The sequence below is a fragment of the Haliotis asinina genome, chromosome 12, assembly GCF_037392515.1.
Source record: "Haliotis asinina isolate JCU_RB_2024 chromosome 12, JCU_Hal_asi_v2, whole genome shotgun sequence".
NCBI lineage: Eukaryota > Metazoa > Mollusca > Gastropoda > Lepetellida > Haliotidae > Haliotis > Haliotis asinina.
Genome location: NC_090291.1, coordinates 54,740,162 through 54,760,035, shown reverse-complemented (window position 1 = coordinate 54,760,035; position 19,874 = coordinate 54,740,162). Strand labels below are relative to the sequence as shown.

Sequence of the window (19,874 nt, the reverse complement as noted above, 5' to 3'; positions counted from 1 at the left end):
ATGCAGTGTATGGACACACTGCACGCGGTACCTAGAGAGATATCAGCATGTTGATTAGGTATCGGGCACACGCAGACGAAGTACCGCTAGATACTAGATTAAGCACAGTAAGCACATTGTGCATTTGGGTGCTTCAACTAAGCGACTATTGGATGGATGCGTTACAGAAACATTCAAATATCACGTGCGTGAAAGCAAACGTTACTGGACTCCAACTACAAAACTGTTTATTAATAAATGTAACTGAATAAATCAATAATGCAAAACGGAAGGTCATTTATACGAGCCATTTATACGATCATTTATACGACCATTTATACGAGCCATTTATACGAGCCATTTATACGACCATTTATACGACCATTTATACCATTTATACGAGCCATTTATACGACCATTTATACCATTTGTACGGCCATTTATACGACCATTTATACCATTTGTACGGCCATTTATACGACCATTTATACCATTTATACGAGCCATTTATACGAGCCATTTATACGAGCCATTTATACGAGCCATTGATACGACCATTTATACCATTTATACGACCATTTATACCATTTGTACGGCCATTTATACGACCATTTATACCATTTATACGACCATTTATACGAGCCATTTATACGACCATTTATACCATTTATACGGCCATTTATACGAGCCATTTATACGAGCCATTTATACGAGCCATTTATACGACCATTTATACGAGCCATTGATACGACCATTTATACGAGCCATTTATACGACCATTTATACGACCATTTATACGAGCCATTTATACGACCATTTATACGACCATTTATACGACCATTTATACGAGCCATTTATACGAGCCATTTATACGACCCTCGGGGACAAAATAGTACTCAGGATGATGATGGTGCTGATGATGATGGCGACGACGACAGCCGTGATGATTTTATACTGCTTATGTGACGATGACGGTGACGTTGATGAGGAGAAGAATTAGGAGGAGAATTTATTAGTATTCGGTATTTTGAAAGATATTGAGCTAAGTTTCTATCCCTCTTCACTTGATTTGAACACTAACACTTGCTTACTTTCCCCAGTAACGAATTCTGAAGAGTATAGTTGCGCCAGCTTGTTCTTTTCGGTGTCACAATGTCGTTTAATGTGCTGTGTAAAGACGTGAAGGGATCTGATGTCAGTATTTGAGTTTACGTTGTATGGATGCCTCTATGTGGCGGAACCATATGCTGCTGGTTAATGTTGTTTTTCATGCTACTATATGTAGGTTGATTGTAATTATGTATGTAATGTTGATATACCGGTAAACAAATCAAGGTATCGCACGACAAACCAACGTGGATCTTCATTTGGTCAACCATAATACACATCGTGGGTATTCGTTACAGATGAAGATGATAAACATCCGCTGCATCGAAGCTAATAACTCTTGGGGTTCGGAATTACAAACACATGATCTTAATTAAATTGTTAAAAGCACTTGTCAAAAGATTAAATCTCCCTCTCAATTTCCAAATGTTTCGAATATAGGCTCTACCATAGCAATCAGTCATCGGTAGCGAAGCCAGTTATACGACCTGCCAGAGTTGTTTACCATTTCCGTTTATTCCGTGGTCAACCTTGTCAAACAATGGCTTCCGCTGAGGGATTCAGTACGCCATTTGTAAGTCTTCACAAAAGGCACCTAAACCGCCATTCTTTCCAGAAACATTAATGCTATATACTATCTGAGGCGTACCTGTCGACCACCTCCCATGATCTGTGTACGTAAATAGAGAGAACATGCTCACCTAACTTCTCTTCCTCTCCCTTCTCCCGTGTCTCTCACTTTTACCTGTACATCTTTCTCCTGTCTCTGTGATTCCCTTCCTCACGAGAGACGTACCCCATCTCTCTATCTATCTATCTATCTATCTCTCCGTGTATGTATATATCTGTCTCTCTATCTATCTTTGTCTTCTCTCTCCTACCATCCGTCCGTCCACCTATCTTCCTATCTATCTCAGCTGTCTGTTTCTCTTATCTACACGTCTAGACCTGCAGCGGTGGGGGACGCCACGGTTCACTCCCGATAATACATTCCTCCGGGTAGTCAGTAGGCCTAGTCGTATCTATTAAACCATAAGGAATATTGGAAGCGTTAAGGCAAAAGGATAATCAATGTTCTTCATTCCGTCGGCGAGGCAACAAACTGGCGTGATAAAGTGTTAGCCTTTTTTTCCCTGTTCGAATTCTTCATTAGCAATACGAAGAAGCAACTCGACCTGTGCTGATGAGTTGTAATTACTGTCGATTTGTGTTCGATTTTGTTCGCCACGGTTCTTTCACAAAATGCTTCTGTAATACCCGAACTGGGAATACACAGGATGTTTGGATACAGGATGTGAAGCCCTTTTTCGTCCCCCCCCCCCCCACCCCCCCACCGTGTTTTTGAAACATTGCTAAAAGTTGAGTAAAACCAAACTCACTCAACGATGAAAGCTGTAGGGAAGCGCAGAATAAACAACTGAGCAGCACGTGCTATTACCTATAGGAAGTATTCTGTTGAAGGAAATTATGATAACAAAATGAATATATTAATATAATCAATAGATCTGCCTGTCCATTACTTCAGCTACGGAATGCGGTAGTCAACACGTCGATCCATGACAGTATAAACATTAATTATCAATATTCTTAAAGACAAGCATTAATGATGATAATTTTTTAAACGAATCAATTCGATTGAAGTTTTTGTTTACAAAATTAATACTAAGACCGTGAACCGTTTCACTGCACTCAATATCAATAAACCTAAATACAAATCATCGTAATACTCGGGTCTAGAGAGAACACACAGGATGCTCTGCTGAGGAGGTAAATATGAATTACACAGAGAAACGCTCAGAGGTTCACGACAAACAATCCTTATAGGCAGGTGTATTGACTAAAATACTGATTTCGTAAGCCAATATACTTTATCTCTAAATAATTAACGTTGTATCTCAACACGTTAAATGCTGTCCAGCCAGTGTTGTGGATATTTGGTTCTCGAGTTGACTCAGTGAAAGAAGCCGGTTTCGTGAGTACAGTACTGCCTCCACCCTCTCCGCGCTGTGACGGATCAAATGCCACCTTTCGGCATTTCGCAAACGGTCTTGAGGCTTCAGATTGATCAAGGATCCCTCCTGCCACTTGAGTCGTCCAACCTCTCAAGGATTCTTCTCGTGCACAGTCAAGATTGACTGTATTTCTGCCTTACGAAAAGGGTGTTTGATTGACTGAATGGCGAAAAGGGACAGACTGATAATTGACAGGTTTCACACTCCGTTCTAATGAACGCACCAATAGGGCTTAGATTGGAACCTTTTGATTTAAGCAGCTCTTTATCTGGTTGTGTTAGAGCCACCGCGTTGGTCAGCGCCTACCGTTCCAATCTCAAAATGCTGGGAGAGCTGATGAAGACCCTCCTGCGACTCTCTGACAGAAGCCATTGCCTCAGTCTGACGTTCCCTCGGCCTGTGATAAGCCTCTCGAGCGAGCACTGATAAAACGACCAACCATATCTGGGACTCCCTGCAGTACTGCTGGTCATTATGAAGCGGCCTACCGCAGAGCTACCACGGCGTGGTCAGGTGACAATGGATTGGTATTGGGAAACTCTTGGAGTTTAGCCACGAACCAAGTCTATCAATTGCGACTACAGTCAGCAACAAGCACAGCTTATGCCAATCGATGGTCTGTGCGACTGATGTAGCGATGATACATGAAGCTTAGGCATGCAAACGTAAACTGACACGGACCAAGGCGACAAATGAATTTTGTATGCTTCAGGTTTTAAGTGCGTTACCGGCTATTAGGCTTGTCAATACCTGATTTGCTGCAGGTTCGGAACACGTGGCTGATAGATTATTGGATTGTTCTAAGGAGTTATCAACAAGTGGATCTTCCAGACGCAACAGATTAAATCCCGCAGAGGTTCCCCAACCCCCACCTGGGCACGTTTCCGATGGCGGAGACACGTCGGATAACATTTATCGGAGTAATTCCCGGAAAGGCGTGTCCTGAGACCTACTTCTAGTCTCCCAGTGTGGCCAACAGCAGTCAGACTGAACCTTGAAGCAAGTGTGTCCTTCGGAACACCTAATCACTGTTTCCGGAGGTTGTTAGGGGATTACTGTGAGCGGAACTGATGGGCGTTTCGCTGGACTATGAACATAAGGTTTGTAATAATTCAAGACTTTATCACAAAACCCAGGTCGCATTAGTATTAGCAATACGCAGACTTCCTTGTGATAGGCGACATATGTTTGTTCCCTGTCTGTGACCTCGTGGAGCCGTGAGATACTAATGCATGATTCACTAAACTCCATGTGACAGCGAAAAATACATCACAACAAATTCGTACTTATTGTTCATGTTTTTCCCCAGCACTGACCGCGTGTGAACATATCTGGCACCGGAGACAAACGCTGTGTGATTCAGATGAGACTTGACGCCTTGTGATGGTAACATCACAGAAATGAAACTTCAATGGATTAGACGTGTTGACGGTCACTTCAGGGAGAGATTGTTCAATACCACTACAAAACGAAATGAGATGTGGGGACAATAGCCATTGCTGGATGCGATACGCCTGTATAGAAGCTAAGCATAATAACTGAGAGAGATTGTAGGGATGTTTGTCGTGTTACCATGGATACCTAAACGCTTCCCGTACTACGCTATTCAACAGGTTGTTCAATTCAAGCATTTGAACGGAGCCCGAAGAACGTTGCGGACTGTGTTACGGATTGACAGATAACACGCGAAAATGAAATGCATGTCGCAGTTTTGAAATTCATTCCACTACTGGCACGATTTGTGTGGATTTATAACCTTGTGTGTGCTATTATGTACATGTTATCGTCTCCGGTGGCCGAGCAATCAATGCTTCAGCTTTGATTGCATGCAAGAGATCTGTATTTGACTGAGTACGTTGGTAAAGCTCCCGTTGTGTAGCGATGTATGCAGCGTCACAAACCTGTCTATCGCTCCGTGTTTATGATGGAAAATGGCAGTAACTGTTTCAAAAGCAGTTCAGATCACCCTCATGCTGCTCGGCCTTTCATCCATCGCGAGAGGGAAATCATCCAAAAAGTGTGAGTACACATGCCTATAGAATTTAGACAGAAACCCAGTGTTGGCCTGGTACACATGTCACGAAATCAATACTGTCCTTTCATGCGTTGTAATGACAACAGGAGCGTTAAATGTGTTGCCGTCGAGTGTAGAGCAATATTTGATACACGGGAAGTATTTGCATATACGAGATATTTATGATCAATACCCAGGGTGCTTTTCTAAGGCTTATTACATTCATATCAGATATTATGATTGAATCATTCGCTTGGTATCCTCAAGTAAAGCGGAGCCAACTGCAATGATTCAACAGCTGCTTATACTTGATATGTTGTGCTAATAACTCAAGTGAATAATGGTTAGATAATGGAACCGAGTGGATATATATCATTATATAACACGTCCATATAGCGTTCACTTTAAAGTTTAATGTATGTCCGGCTTAGGATAACTGGAACAGCCATACATGAGCTAAAACACTACAAGACCTAAGCATTCCCATCACCCCGCATAGTTCTACCGATGGATAACGTGAACGTTCTTCCGTTCTACATGGATATCTGTACATACTTCTCGAAGGCGATTCCAGTTTACAAAATATACAACATAATGCCAGTAAATAGCCATTGTCGTTTATGAGTTGATCCACTGGGCAGATCTGAGATGAACATTGTTTTATTCAATCACGGACATTTAGAGATAACACCGCTCGTCAGTGAAAAGCGTAACATGTCCTGGTCAAATGGAGGCCGCCGTCAGTCACACCGTTAGAGTAGTGGAGTATAAGTGATTGTTTCCTGGCGCCACACAGCATTACGTATCTTACCAATTAACCGTAGACATGGGAACTTGTCACTACACACTAACGTGTTTTATTCCATCTGCTAAGTCCAACTACTTCTCTCTTTTGACAGGGAAACTATTTCCCCAAACACCCTAGTTAGTAAATATTTCAGGTCATGTCCACTACAGAATGTTCCAGTATTATGCAGTTGTTGCTATAAGAGGATCAGAAATTACCAGTTACCTCTGTCACGCCAGTCACGGTGATTCTGGTATGTGTCAACCGCCAAGACAGGATTGTTTCAATACATGTATATTCATACATTTCTACCAATATAAATACACAGTGCACACAACATGACATTATTTACATGATGGGGATGAAAGACGGACTCAGCAGCAGGGATGGGCTACTTTCCGTAATTAAATCTCGAATCCAAATATATGTTTATTCGAGAGGGTCAATTCATAACATGTATCCTCGTATTACCAACATTGTCGACTGTGTATCTGGAACTCTTTCTTGAACTCTCTTTCTTATCCATGACGGTGACGAGAAATTAATCGGTGTGTCAACTCCTGGCCGTTCGTGGATTCAAGAGACATGTCTACTCTAACATGAAGTATAACATTTCCTATGGGCTGTAAAATATATTATTCAAAGCTCATCCAGGGGAACTACATCGATTTTTCAACCTTATTCTCATGACCTTGAACTCACAAGACACTATCAGACCGGGATAATGATGACAGTTTATGTTTCCCCTAAACGTCAGGGATTTGAGTCTGTTCAGACTTCTCTCATACTGTGAGTGTTAAGACCAAGATTCTACCCAAATACACACTGAGGGATTGGAGCACCACACTGGATAATACATGTCATATTATGTATATGCGAATGAAGTCCACGAGTGTGTAATTCCATTATCCTCCGAGGCGCATTATCCTCTAAATGTCTGCTTCGGTCCATTGGTTATGTCCCGTCGTCGTTGGTTTGAATCCAAACTGACCTCAACGACGCTCGTCATATCCCCAACATCGTAACCTACATCCACGTTACTCACGGTGTGCATCAACTCGGACAGGGAGACCTTGATATAGATTATTTATAGACTTAAAACATAAAGACAATTTAGAGACATACGAACGGGGATTCTGGGTTACTTTTAAGGGATCAAGGTTACTTTGCACATGGTGTTAGGTTATTTAGGACTGGCGCCTGACATGGTGAAGTTAATGCAAAGGATAACACATCGCATCACCTACACATACAGAGGTCGTGGATGGAGAAGTGCGATTACAGGAAACCCGCACTGTGAGTACAGAGAACATGATAAAGATGCACCACGCAGTCTCTGATGTATCAAAACCTATAAAAGGAATGTAGCTTTCTTATCTACTGCGTAACTAGCGTAATGTCTGAGTGGGGCAGATATCCATCTCAGAACACTTCAATTATCACTGTTGTTGTCTTCGTCCTTGGTTTTCTGAAATGGTCCTTTATGCATGGAATTTAGTTAACATGATTCATGACAATAACCCGGGTACTACAGGTAGGAAGTCTTCTTTAGTGATGTTCATAAAGCTCCATAACCCAAATATACTTTCTTCTGAGTACATGTAATTGCCGGTTTATGAATAACGCATTTATTCCTTATCAGGTAATACGTGACTATGGTGGTTTATTTCATTCAGTTCTTAGTTTATCAGTTGTGTTTATTATTTACTAGTGGTGATTATTTAGAGAATAAATTTCCATGACTGCACTCAATACAGAGATTGTCAACTCTTTCTTATACCAAGTGGGTTTTACGCTAAACAATATGCCAGGTTCCCTCAGGGTACGAAAGGCTGGAGTGACACAACAGCTAAATACATTGGTAACTATGGTCATGGTGCTCACTGATCATGGATGGAGGTTCCACGGGTATCATGACCGCAGCCAAAATGTCAACCACCACGACATGAAGCTGACCATGACGAGCGACCATAACAGTAATGCATGACGTATCGATTTGTTCAGATACATATTCAGCCTGACATTTGGGAAGACAGGGGACAATTCAGTTTTATGTTGGCTGTGACATTGGGGAGACTGGAGACAATTCAGTTGTATGTTGGCTGTAACATCGGGGAGACTGGGGACAATTCAGATGTGTGTTGGCTGTGACATCGGGGAGACTGGAGACAATTCAGATGTGTGTTGGCTATGATATCGGGGAGACTGGAGACATTTCAGATGTATGTTGGCTGTGACATCGGACAGATTGGAGACAATTCAGATGTATGTTGGCTAAGACATCGGGGAGACTGGGGACAATGCAGATGTATGTTGGCTGTGACATCGGGGAGACTGGGGACAATTCAGTTGTATATTGGCTATGATATCGGGGAGACTGGAGACAATTCAGATGTATGTTGGCTGTGACATCGGACAGATTGGAGTCAATTCAGATGTATGTTGGCTGTGACATCGGGGAGACCTAGGACAATTCAGTTGTATGTTGGCTGTGACATTGGGGAGACTGAGGACAATTCAGTTGCATGTTGGCTGTGACATCGGGGAGACTGGAGACAATTCAGATGTGTGTTGGCTGTGACATCGGGGAGACTGGAGACAATTCAGATGTGTGTTGGCTGTGACATCGGACAGATTGGAGACAATTCAGATGTATGTTGGCTAAGACATCGGGGAGACTGGGGACATTTCAGATGTATGTTGGCTGTGACATCGGACAGATTGGAGACAATTCAAATGTATGTTGACTATGACATCGGGGAGACTGGGGACAATGCAGATGTATGTTGGCTGTGACATCGGGGAGACTGAGGAGAATTCAGATGTGTGTTGGTTGTGACATCGGGGAGACCTAGGACAATTCAGTTGTATATTGGCTATGATATCGGGGAGACTGGAGACAATTCAGATGTATGTTGGCTGTGACATCGGACAGATTGGAGTCAGTTCAGATGTATGTTGGCTGTGACATCGGGGAGACCTAGGACAATTCAGTTGTATGTTAGCTGTGACATTGGGGAGACTGGGGACAATTCAGTTGCATGTTGGTTGTGACATCGGGGAGACTGGAGACATTTCAGATGTATGTTGGCTGTGACATCGGACAGATTGGAGACAATTCAGATGTATGTTGGCTAAGACATCGGGGAGACTGGGGACAATGCAGATGTATGTTGGCTGTGACATCGGGGAGACTGGGGACAATTCAGTTGTATATTGGCTATGATATCGGGGAGACTGGAGACAATTCAGATGTATGTTGGCTGTGACATCGGACAGATTGGAGTCAATTCAGATGTATGTTGGCTGTGACATCGGGGAGACCTAGGACAATTCAGTTGTATGTTGGCTGTGACATTGGGGAGACTGGGGACAATTCAGTTGCATGTTGGCTGTGACATCGGGGAGACTGGAGACAATTCAGATGTGTGTTGGCTGTGACATCGGGGAGACTGGAGACAATTCAGATGTGTGTTGGCTGTGACATCGGACAGATTGGAGACAATTCAGATGTATGTTGGCTATGACATCGGGGAGACTGGGGACAATGCAGATGTATGTTGGCTGTGACATCGGGGAGACTGAGGAGAATTCAGATGTGTGTTGGCTATGACATCGGGGAGACTGAAGACAATTCAGATGTGTGTTGGTTGTGACATCGGGGAGACCTAGGACAATTCAGTTGTATATTGGCTATGATATCGGGGAGACTGGAGACAATTCAGATGTATGTTGGCTGTGACATCGGACAGATTGGAGTCAGTTCAGATGTATGTTGGCTGTGACATCGGGGAGACCTAGGACAATTCAGTTGTATGTTGGCTGTGACATTGGGGAGACTGGGGACAATTCAGTTGCATGTTGGCTGTGACATCGGGGAGACTAGAGACATTTCAGATGTATGTTGGCTGTGACATCGGATAGATTGGAGACAATTCAGATGTATGTTGGCTGTGACATCGGACAGATTGGAGACAATTCAGATGTATGTTGGCTGTGACATCGGGGAGACTGGGGACAATTCAGATGTGTGTTGGCTGTGACATCACGGGCATTGTATGACAACCTGACGTGACGAGAAAATACTTCAACCCTAGTGATATGGATAGTGTACATCTCTATGACATAACCTACATTCACTTTGACATGAATAAGAAACCTAAGCTATGAATCTGCGTTATGCATAAAAGCAGGTACTTCTTTAAATGTCAAGGACGCCAATGTTTCAACCTGTCATGCTAGAAAGGCCACACTGACAATAGACACTGTAGACTGGAGCTGACGTAGACCAGCCTTCTTCTAACATGATACAGACTGTTTGCACTTTACCCAGGGTTTATAGTTACTTCAGATTGGGATCAATACTTCTGATCAAAATGTCTGCGGTTTTTTTTATTCGTGAAGACCATTTCACACAGTCATTAGCTCTAACGCTGATGGAAAAAGATTTTTGAGATTATGGGGTGTTTTTTAAAACGGTGGATGATCACATAAGAAGCTTAGGGTGATGTGATAATCACTACAGGGCTGTGAACATCAGCTTCATTAGTTCGGCTTTCGATTTCTATTGCATTGCCGTGACGTGCGAGTGTGAGTGAGTGAGTTGAGTTTAAAGCAGCTTTATTCCGGTAATATCACGTGACACTTTTTTGTGGAAGTAAGTCTGAGGTGATTTACGCCACTCTGGAGATTGTCGACATCACCCATTATGTGCTAACAAGCCTGGTAATCAGGATTCGAACACACTCAGGTTTCTCTTGTGGTCAAGGTGGTCAGGTGACGTAACAGTGGGCTCTCGGCTTCCATCATTCGAACATCAAATATTGTCACATACAGAACTCCATAACTGATGAAGAATTGTACGCCATAAGACAGGCACAAGGGACGTTAGCCCAAACCTGCCACTACCTGCAGATATTTGGATGGGAGAATATTGTTCAATTATTGCCAATTTCCTTCCTCTGCATAACCCACCAAGACTAGAAATAAGAGACTACTAGCCTCGTGTGTTTCATATACAGATCCTACACATTCATTGCGACAAAGCAATATTCACATGCCTGTACGACGCGGAGGATGGCTTCTACTTTCCAGAAGTCAACGTTTGTTTTATATCGAACAATAGTAGTAATAGGATGTAGTAGTTTACATCCTTAGGTGTAATTATTCACAACCTTTCCAGAGCGTGCTGATTCTATTCAGAGTGTTTTACCTCTCTTGCTCAAAGGCTGCGTGATCAGTGTTTCAACGTGCGGGTCAACAACAAAGTCTTTAAAATGTTCTCGGGATCATGTCATTTAAATTTGATGGATCAGTGGTGGATTGTCTTGTACATCCATGTCAGGTGTCATCTGGAGCAGGATATGTTCATCTTTCTTAGAACACCTTCCTGATAGTGATTCATCAGCACATGTTCATGATATTTACGGCAACGTACAACATACTTACCTTTATAAGTGATTTCAAATGAATCTTGAATAGTTTTATGCTTTACCTTCTCTGCGACAAGGTTGTATGACTAGCTCTGTCGACAGCAAGGTCGGAATCACCTTAATAATCCACAAAGTATGATACGTTCAATTTGTACTTTATTACAAGTTGTGTCACAAGGGCATTCACACTGAAATATAGCAGCAAAATTGATAATGAATTGTGTCCATTGCAGAGGAGCAATCAGTCTGTTTACCCATTAGGACCCTCTCATTGTACGGCATACAATAAAAAACAGCATAATGTAGATTGTCATTATCAGGGTTGCATTGTCGCACTCCTGTCAACACTCAGACGTTTTTTCAATGATCATTTCCATAAATATTTAAATTAACACTGATAGCTTGATAACCATCACGTTGACCTTTAGCAACACGTCGAGCATTTCTCATGGCTAGGTTCATGAACACGGATCTTTAAAGTGATTGTGGTGACATTTGTGTTTTAATTTACTAGTCAGTGTAGCGCTTGACTGTGGACTATGTACCATGTTAACACAGAAATACTTTATGAAATCGTAACTTGATATTCACGTTGTTCACGATGAATGGAATGTTTACTGGTACCAGTCGCTGTGTACATGAAATGTTACCGTTAAATTTTAAAGCGCTTTCAAATGCTATATTTTGAAGTATCTGAGGCAGTTGTGCTTGATTTTGTATGGAGTATGTTCGTGGTATAGTTGAGTGCATCTACAGATCATCCATCGCCCCAATCCCGCTTGTCAAGACAGTCCGGCCAGATATTCATGTATGCATACTTCAGGAATTTGTCTTGAGCATTTTACGGCGTTCCACAGCAACTGGATCCCCCAGATGCAATTATTTTAGTTTACGTTGGCAGTGATGTATACATAATACATGTGAATTTCTTAAACTGTGAAGTTAAGCACGATTTATGATAAGAAAACTGCTCCTCTCAGTCATATCGTTAATCTGCATTTCTGAAGATGCGACTGAAAATGGTTTTTAAAGGTTTAATAATGGCGCTGCGTCTGTTTCATGTCATGTCTCAATTTACAGGACAAAATCTGTAACTCTTTACTTTACAGCGTCTCCTGGGTTTTGTCAAAGTGGTGAGCGTTATTGCCGACATATTCCCAATTACAATAGTTTATTCGTCTTTATGGGATCAGCCCATCATTGAACATTATAATGATCCATATAATGATTTAACGAAAGCTACTAGGGTTATACAATACGGAGACACAAGCAACATTAGCATATTTTGCTACATTACCACATACAGAATAATTTCATGATAGTTACTGCATACTAGTAAGTTATAAGAATGAAATGTATGGTTATCAGAAAATGTGTATGTGAGATATATATTCCTTATCAAATTATACATTGGGCAGGCAGACGAACACATGTATACCACCTTCATTTACATTACCTTTACAATTCAGAATACAGAAACACAAACATGTATCCTGCCTACGACCAATAGCTCAATAATTAACCTAAGCAAACAAAATACCTCCTGAGTTCCCTATTTGTATTATTTATGGCATAGTATTCTGTATCGAAGGCCGAATTTAACTGGAGGTAATATTTGAACCCATGGGATTTTCTTATATTATTAAAAATAGTTGTATGGTACATTCACATATGTGTTTCTTAAACAGCATTAAAACATACCCATATTACCAGTATCCTGAGACAGCCACAAATCACCAAATTCGAAACTGAAAGGTAATTGCCTTACACCGCTTATCTATGATGTCTTGCAAGATTCGTCAAGTCGTTTCATAGAGATATTTCTGCCTGGGATACCTACTATTATCCATCCTCACCGATACTTAACACATGTAACAGTCTACATACACTTCATGTGTACAACACTCCGCCAAAAGAACATCAAGGGAACTACATTTGCTAACACATAGCACAATCGTACAGATATTAGTATAAATGATTCTAGGACTGGATATCTCTGAAACCCCAAACATACGGGTTCGGTTGTAGGTATGACCGTTAGTCTTTCCACAAGTCTCATCATCTTTAGTTACTGACAACTAGCACCTTTTTGCATGTGTGAGGGATATCAACTCACGTTTATAGTGTATGGGCAGTGTCACCGTATCCACACGCATTTATGTAATGGAACATGGAGCATCGAAACGTATCATTCAATAATCAAAAGAAGATGCTTGTTACAGGTTACCAGATGTACATGTACAAATAACCTACATGTTACCAGATGTACATGTACAAATAACCTACAGGTTACCAGATGTACATGTACAAATAACCTACAGGTTATTGCTATGTATCGTTTACAGGATCTGACTCTTTGACCTTTCGGCATTTTTAACGGCTATGGAATGTACCAAATGTCTTCCTTCAACACAGGATTTAAATTTCACACATGTGATTTACGTTTATATATACGCGTAGATAAAAAGGAACGTTTGAGATTTTGAAAGTTGAAAAGGTGGCATGGAAAGTACCTTAATGGTTATATCTCATCACGTGCTTGTGTGTACATTAAGTGTTACTCTATTTGTATTTCATCTATGGAGGAAGCACTTGTTTATCAGATAAATGTATAAAGTGTCAAGAATGATATGTACATCATAAACACATTCAGCCTGATTGTTTATAGATGGAGATAGTTTTAGAGGAGGGAATACCTGCCAGAAAATCACGGCTGTAATATTGGAGGAACATTATCCTCAAACACATACATCCAGCTACAGTCTCCACGCGCCTCCTTACTGTTGACAACCACGGCACGTCATGTGCACGTGTGGCAACCTTTAATTATGTCTATGTTAATATCAGTCGGCCTTTGATGAGACATATGGGGACATATCGTAGAGGGACATTACGCGATTCATCGTTCCAGAATATTAAACGGGCTTCAATTCATATCAAATTCATGTCCCGAGAGGAATTGTTGCTACCTGTTACGAGCTTGAGGGATGAACGGAGAAAATGAATATTTCGCGTGAGGGATAGATTCACGTCAGAATTGTGTTCATAGAGCTGGATAGTTTGAAGAATCATAATACAGCAGACATGTTAGTGTAAGAAACAAGATGAAAACGTTCAAGTATGTCGATCATTGTCGGGAGTTATATCACGTGACTGATGCCATCGTCGTAGATCAGCCGTCGGCGTCGCTTGGCAATAAATGTGAACAGATACCTTCTGGGGCCACATCTCATATCTGTTAAAAGCCATTTGTTCAGTATCGCAATGAAGGTAATTCCCATTGTTGAGCTGGGTAGGTCAGCTTTCCATGTGACTGGATATTAGACACGCCAGATATTTTCTGACGCCACCACAAGGCCAGCCGTATGAGCCACCAATCTTGATGGTTGGCCTAGTGGCAATTTATCTGATTAATTCAGACAGGGTTGTTGTTTTACACCGCACTCAGCAATATTCCAGAAATATGGCGGCGGTCTGTAAATGATCGAGTCTGGACCAGACAGTCCAGTGATCAACAGCATGAGCATCAATCTACGCTATTGGGATACGATGACATGTGTCAATCACATCAGCGGGTCTGACCACCCGATCCCGTGAGCCGTCGTGACTAATTTTAAACCGATTTTAGATTTTTTAGGGGAAAGAAACGGTTCTACCTGAAACCACACAACATACAGTAAGTGAGCATGTTTGCTTTATATGCAATACACCGGCACCTGTTGTTTAATGCCCAGTGTTTTGACATGCCCTGATATGTACAGAAATACAATATGGAAAATATTCGTTATGTGTGATACATGCACTCTGTCCACGTGCACCTTGTAAACTGTAATTATACCTGTGTGTGAAGCAGGTTCCTTCAAGTGGCATCACATACCTGTCACTACTTATTGATGACACACGCATCACGTGGGATATAGAGATAAACAGCGCCATGCACATGTACCTGTTATGACAAAGCCTACAGTGGTGACAATGCCTTCCATATTTTCCAAAACTGCTAGTCAATCAGTCAATCCATACAATAGCGGGGGCATGGTGGGCGAGCAGGCTATGGGGGCCAGGCTAGTGATCCCGCGAGGTTGAGGTGTCGGGATCGAGCCCACTTGTGATCTGGTGTAAAAACCTTGGGGTCAACTTTGTGTGAAAACTCCTTCAGTGTTGTCACAACCCCTAGTGTACAGTGCACAACCCTGTGCATTTAAAAGAACTCACGAATCCGTTGGTATATGACCAGATGGTGGCCACATGAACACGTGCATACACCTAGTTGTGGGTACAGCAACGTTCAGTAAACTTGGACAAAGTGCAGTGACTATGTGTCCCAGTCCACCCAGCTGTTACTTGGGTACCTCGTTAGGAAGAGAGAGCCACAATAAACTCGGTGTGCCTAGTGGCAGCAAGAGTTGTATACTCCCCAGGGAGATGAGATTGAAATACGATGTGCTGTTGAGATTGACATCCAGTGATCGAGGGAAAAATACCAGCGCCTTGAGCATGCACTAGTGCGTGGATATGTGCGCTACATAAATATCCTATATCCTGTTAAGTAGCATGTTATCAATGAATCAGGGGTTTTGTGTCATTAGTCAACTTTCAAAGGATGCCTATCAAACAAAACATAGAAACATACAGTAATTGTTTTATTCGGTGTTGCAATTTTAATGTACTACATTGACAATGGGTTATGAAATGATTCAGGGAACATGTATGTCGGGATATTTCATTTTAAGTGATATTCTGCGTCATATTTGAACGTATTGCAACGTAAACTGGCTTCGATCGGTCTTCGTCTTGTGGAGAGTTGCAGCCCTTGCATATTAAGGATACGTTTCCATGTTTTATTCCCGTATCTAGAGTCGTTACCCCAGTGTTTAGGTATATATGATGACATTCGTTTGGTATAGCTTAAAAGTGGCAATGACATGAAGCGCGTTTCATTACTAAAGGCGAGAATATGAAAACAGATATAAAGTAGCACTATAAATATATGTGAAATTACATAGGTTTTTTTTAATTCATAACTGATCGGTGCGATAAACGTATTGTAGAAAATACAAACATGCAATGGGTAGGTTTGTAGAGAGAAGGTTTGTCTATGCTGGGTGAATGGCACAGGGACGAGATGTGGGTGTTTATAGAAGGGAATGGAGCCCACTCTCACAGTAACACAAAGTTTATGTCACCGTTGTTAAAAGACAGACAATTTCAATGAACTAATCCGGGATTCGAACCCACACCCTTAGAGCTATAGGCACGTAACCTTCAGTGAACCTACATCCCTTACTGCATTGCCTAGCTAGTAGCGGTGTCGATATCAGCACAGAGAATAGATGCGTATTTCACCGATATTCCAGCAGCACAGTGGAGGACAACAGAAACAATCAGTGAGTGAGTTCAGTTTTACGCCGCTGTAAACAATATTCCAGTTATAACACGGCGGGGGAATGGGATTCACACAATGCACACATGAACCCGCATATATGGATTTCATGACAGGGTAAACACACAAATGGCATTCGTCGAAAGATCCGCAATTTGCTGGGAGGGTTTTTTAAAGTCCCATAGATGCTTTGATACTGTGATACGTGCGCACAGTTGATATCAGGTGTCAGGTCACTGTTACCGACTCTTGTCCTTGGTCCATACCCGAGTACTGTTGATGACGTCAAACAGCAATAACATACAGATAGTACCAGATTACCTGTAACTGGCAGAAAACAGACCGCACACTGAACAATTTTCAACCAAAGGTTTCGAGGAGCTTTTCGCGTATTCTGAGCAGTGATGAGGAGAAAATCTATCACGGATTTCATTAGATATTCAACTCTTATTTGAAATAGGAACTGTTCCCAGTCTGGAGGTCACCATCACGGTTATACCTACAGGGTACAATCAAGCGTGTGTACATTTTCATCACGATTTGACTCAACGAGACGGTGTGGCATCTAGGTTTGAACACTCGGGAATGTGAAATGTGTGTTTTCATTATGACAAATACAGGCAGTTAAGAGATTTTATTTCGTAAAAGTCACAATCACGCTCAGCAGTGGACAGAATATTTAATTAATGTTTTTTTCGGAAAAAGAAGCTTAATCATTCGTTTCTTTCGGTCAGTTTGTTCCATTAGTGTAAGTGAGTGACCTTTGTTTACATTGGTGCGAACATCGTTTGAGTGATATCGTGATATCACAGCTTGGTGTGTTTAAAACCTGCTGCTGATCGTAAACCTACAAACAAGACCATAGCGTGTCATAGCGTATAATACTACAGTCTTAATAAGCTCTTATACATATTAGGATACGGGCCTTAAGGTATCACTCGCCTTTCCAATATGCTTGAGACCGGTACCACTGGAGGGGTGGGGTACGCTCTCCTTTAAAATTGCATCACTATTTGATAGTTTTGCATTCAATGTTTATGATATTGTGAAGAATCGTATCGTTGAGCCTGGTCTTAGCATCTTGTCCCCTATATAATAATAATGATAATATAATAGCAATAATATTTGCTGCTCAGGACCAGTCACTTCCCACTCGCAATCGCCAGAATGTGATTCTTAAAGAAAATATCAATATGAAATGTCGTCTTTGCAATGAATTTACAGAGACTGTCCAACACCTTGTCAGTGGATGCCCTTCCTTGGCACAAACAGCTAATCCTAAAAGACATGATGGCATGGCTCGCTGCTTTTACTATCGTCTCCTCCATGCCTGTGGCTTTGACCCCGAGGTCCATCCATGGTACGACCCTGAACATGATGCTTTTAAGCTTCTCTGGAATAGGCCAATATACAGCCTGAGACGAATTCCAGCTAACAAACCTGATCTTGTCCTTTTTGATAAAACCAATGAAATTATTTATATCATTGAATTTTCTGTCCCTTTTGACAGCGATGTGATTGGCAAGATTCAGGAATAGCATGATAAATATGCGGACCTCGCCTTTGAAATGTCTCGCTTGCATCCCAAGTACACTGTCGTCAGGCTCTCCATTGTTCTCGGTGCCCTTGGTTTGGTACCTCCTGATCTCTTGGCGCAGATCGGAAGAGTGCCCGGATTCTCCACCGGGAGCACAGCCCTTCTGACAATCTGGGTAATGCAGAAGGCTGCAGTGTTGGGGAGCCTCCATATTCTCTGGAAAGTTCTTGGTGGGTTCGACTAGGCTGTGTTTCCTGGGAGAAGTCCCATTCGCTGTCAGGGCTGCGTGTAGAGGGGGCGAGGGCCCTGAGCTGATGATGAGCCTTACCGGCCTGACTGTGCCAGGATCACCCGAACCCTCTCTGCTGCATTTTAATTCTAATCTGTAAAACATAATAATAGTCAACAAACCCGATCTTGTCCTTTTTTATAAAGCCAATGAAATTATTTATATCATAGAAGTTTCTGTCCCTTTTGACAGCAATGTGACTGGCAAGAATCAGGAAAAGCACGATAAATATGCGAACCTCGCCTTTGAAATGTCTCGCCTGCATCCCAAGTACGCTGTCGTCTCTCTGCTGCATTTCAATTTTAATCTGTAAAACATAATAATAATGCTCGCCTTTGAAATGTCTCGTTTGCATCCCAAGTACACTGTCGTCGGATTCCCCGTTGTTCTCGATGCCCTTGGTTTGGTACCTCCTGATGTCTTAGCGCAGATGAGGAGAGTGCCCGGGTTCTCCACCGGGAGCACAGCCCTTCTGACAATCTGGGTAATGCAGAAGGCTGCAGTGTTGGGGAGCCTCCATATTCTCTGGAAAGTTCTTGGTGGGTTCGACAAGTCAGTGTTTCCTGGGAGAAGTCCCATTCGCTGTCTGGGCTGCGTGTAGAGGGAGCGAGGGCCCTGAGCTGATGATAAGCCTGACCAGCCTGACTGTGCCAGAGACCCGAACCCTCTCTGTTGCATGTCTATCCTAATCTGTAAAACATAATAGTTTATTGCCCAAGAAGAGAATTAATATAATATGATATCTCCATCCATATTTCCAGTCATCCTGCCCGGCCCGGACTGCAACCAGGACATCAATGAAATAGAGGGTGCGGAAATCGTGGGCAAGGGCGCCACGGCGTACATGGACAGGTGCGAGGTGAATTTGTCTACGGGTAGCACTGACCACTGGATGTTCCACGCGTCCGACATGTCCTTAATGAACTGTTTGGTGTCGGTGAAGCTGTATGACAGGAGGAACGCCGACATATCGTCACATCCCCTGGTGAGTAGAACACCACTGACGCTAAGTATAAAAGTAAGACAACTTTGTACAGTGTCGCCATCGCGTTCAAAAACGGAAACTTGGTTTGAAAACAGTTTGCAGAGTTCTTACATGAATATGTAAAATGTTAAACGTTAATTTCAAAGAACAACCAGCCCGTATAATTCGCCGAAACACATTCATTTGGACATGACAGGCAAGATTATATTAAAAAGTCTTATAAACAGATCGTAGAAAATCGACAATGCCCACTGTGTCTTAAAACAACACAAACTCAGTGACTACTAGTCCTAAGGCAAATATACGGGACTCTAATCACCTGACCTAGACACGGACAGCAGACCCAGAG

The 19,874-nt window shown here is 42.1% G+C and overlaps 1 protein-coding gene across 1 annotated transcript in view; it reads left to right on the top strand.

Moving 5' to 3' along the window:
* The first annotated feature begins 3,569 nt into the window (after positions 1-3,569).
* LOC137258866 (uncharacterized) overlaps positions 3,570-19,874 on the top strand; it is a 30,587-nt gene continuing 14,282 nt past the window's right edge. The window contains exons 1-2 of the mRNA XM_067796563.1: positions 3,570-5,117; positions 19,302-19,525. Of these exons, the coding sequence (XP_067652664.1) occupies positions 5,030-5,117; positions 19,302-19,525 (312 nt within the window). The 5' untranslated portion in view covers positions 3,570-5,029. The remainder of the gene's footprint in view (positions 5,118-19,301; positions 19,526-19,874) is intronic.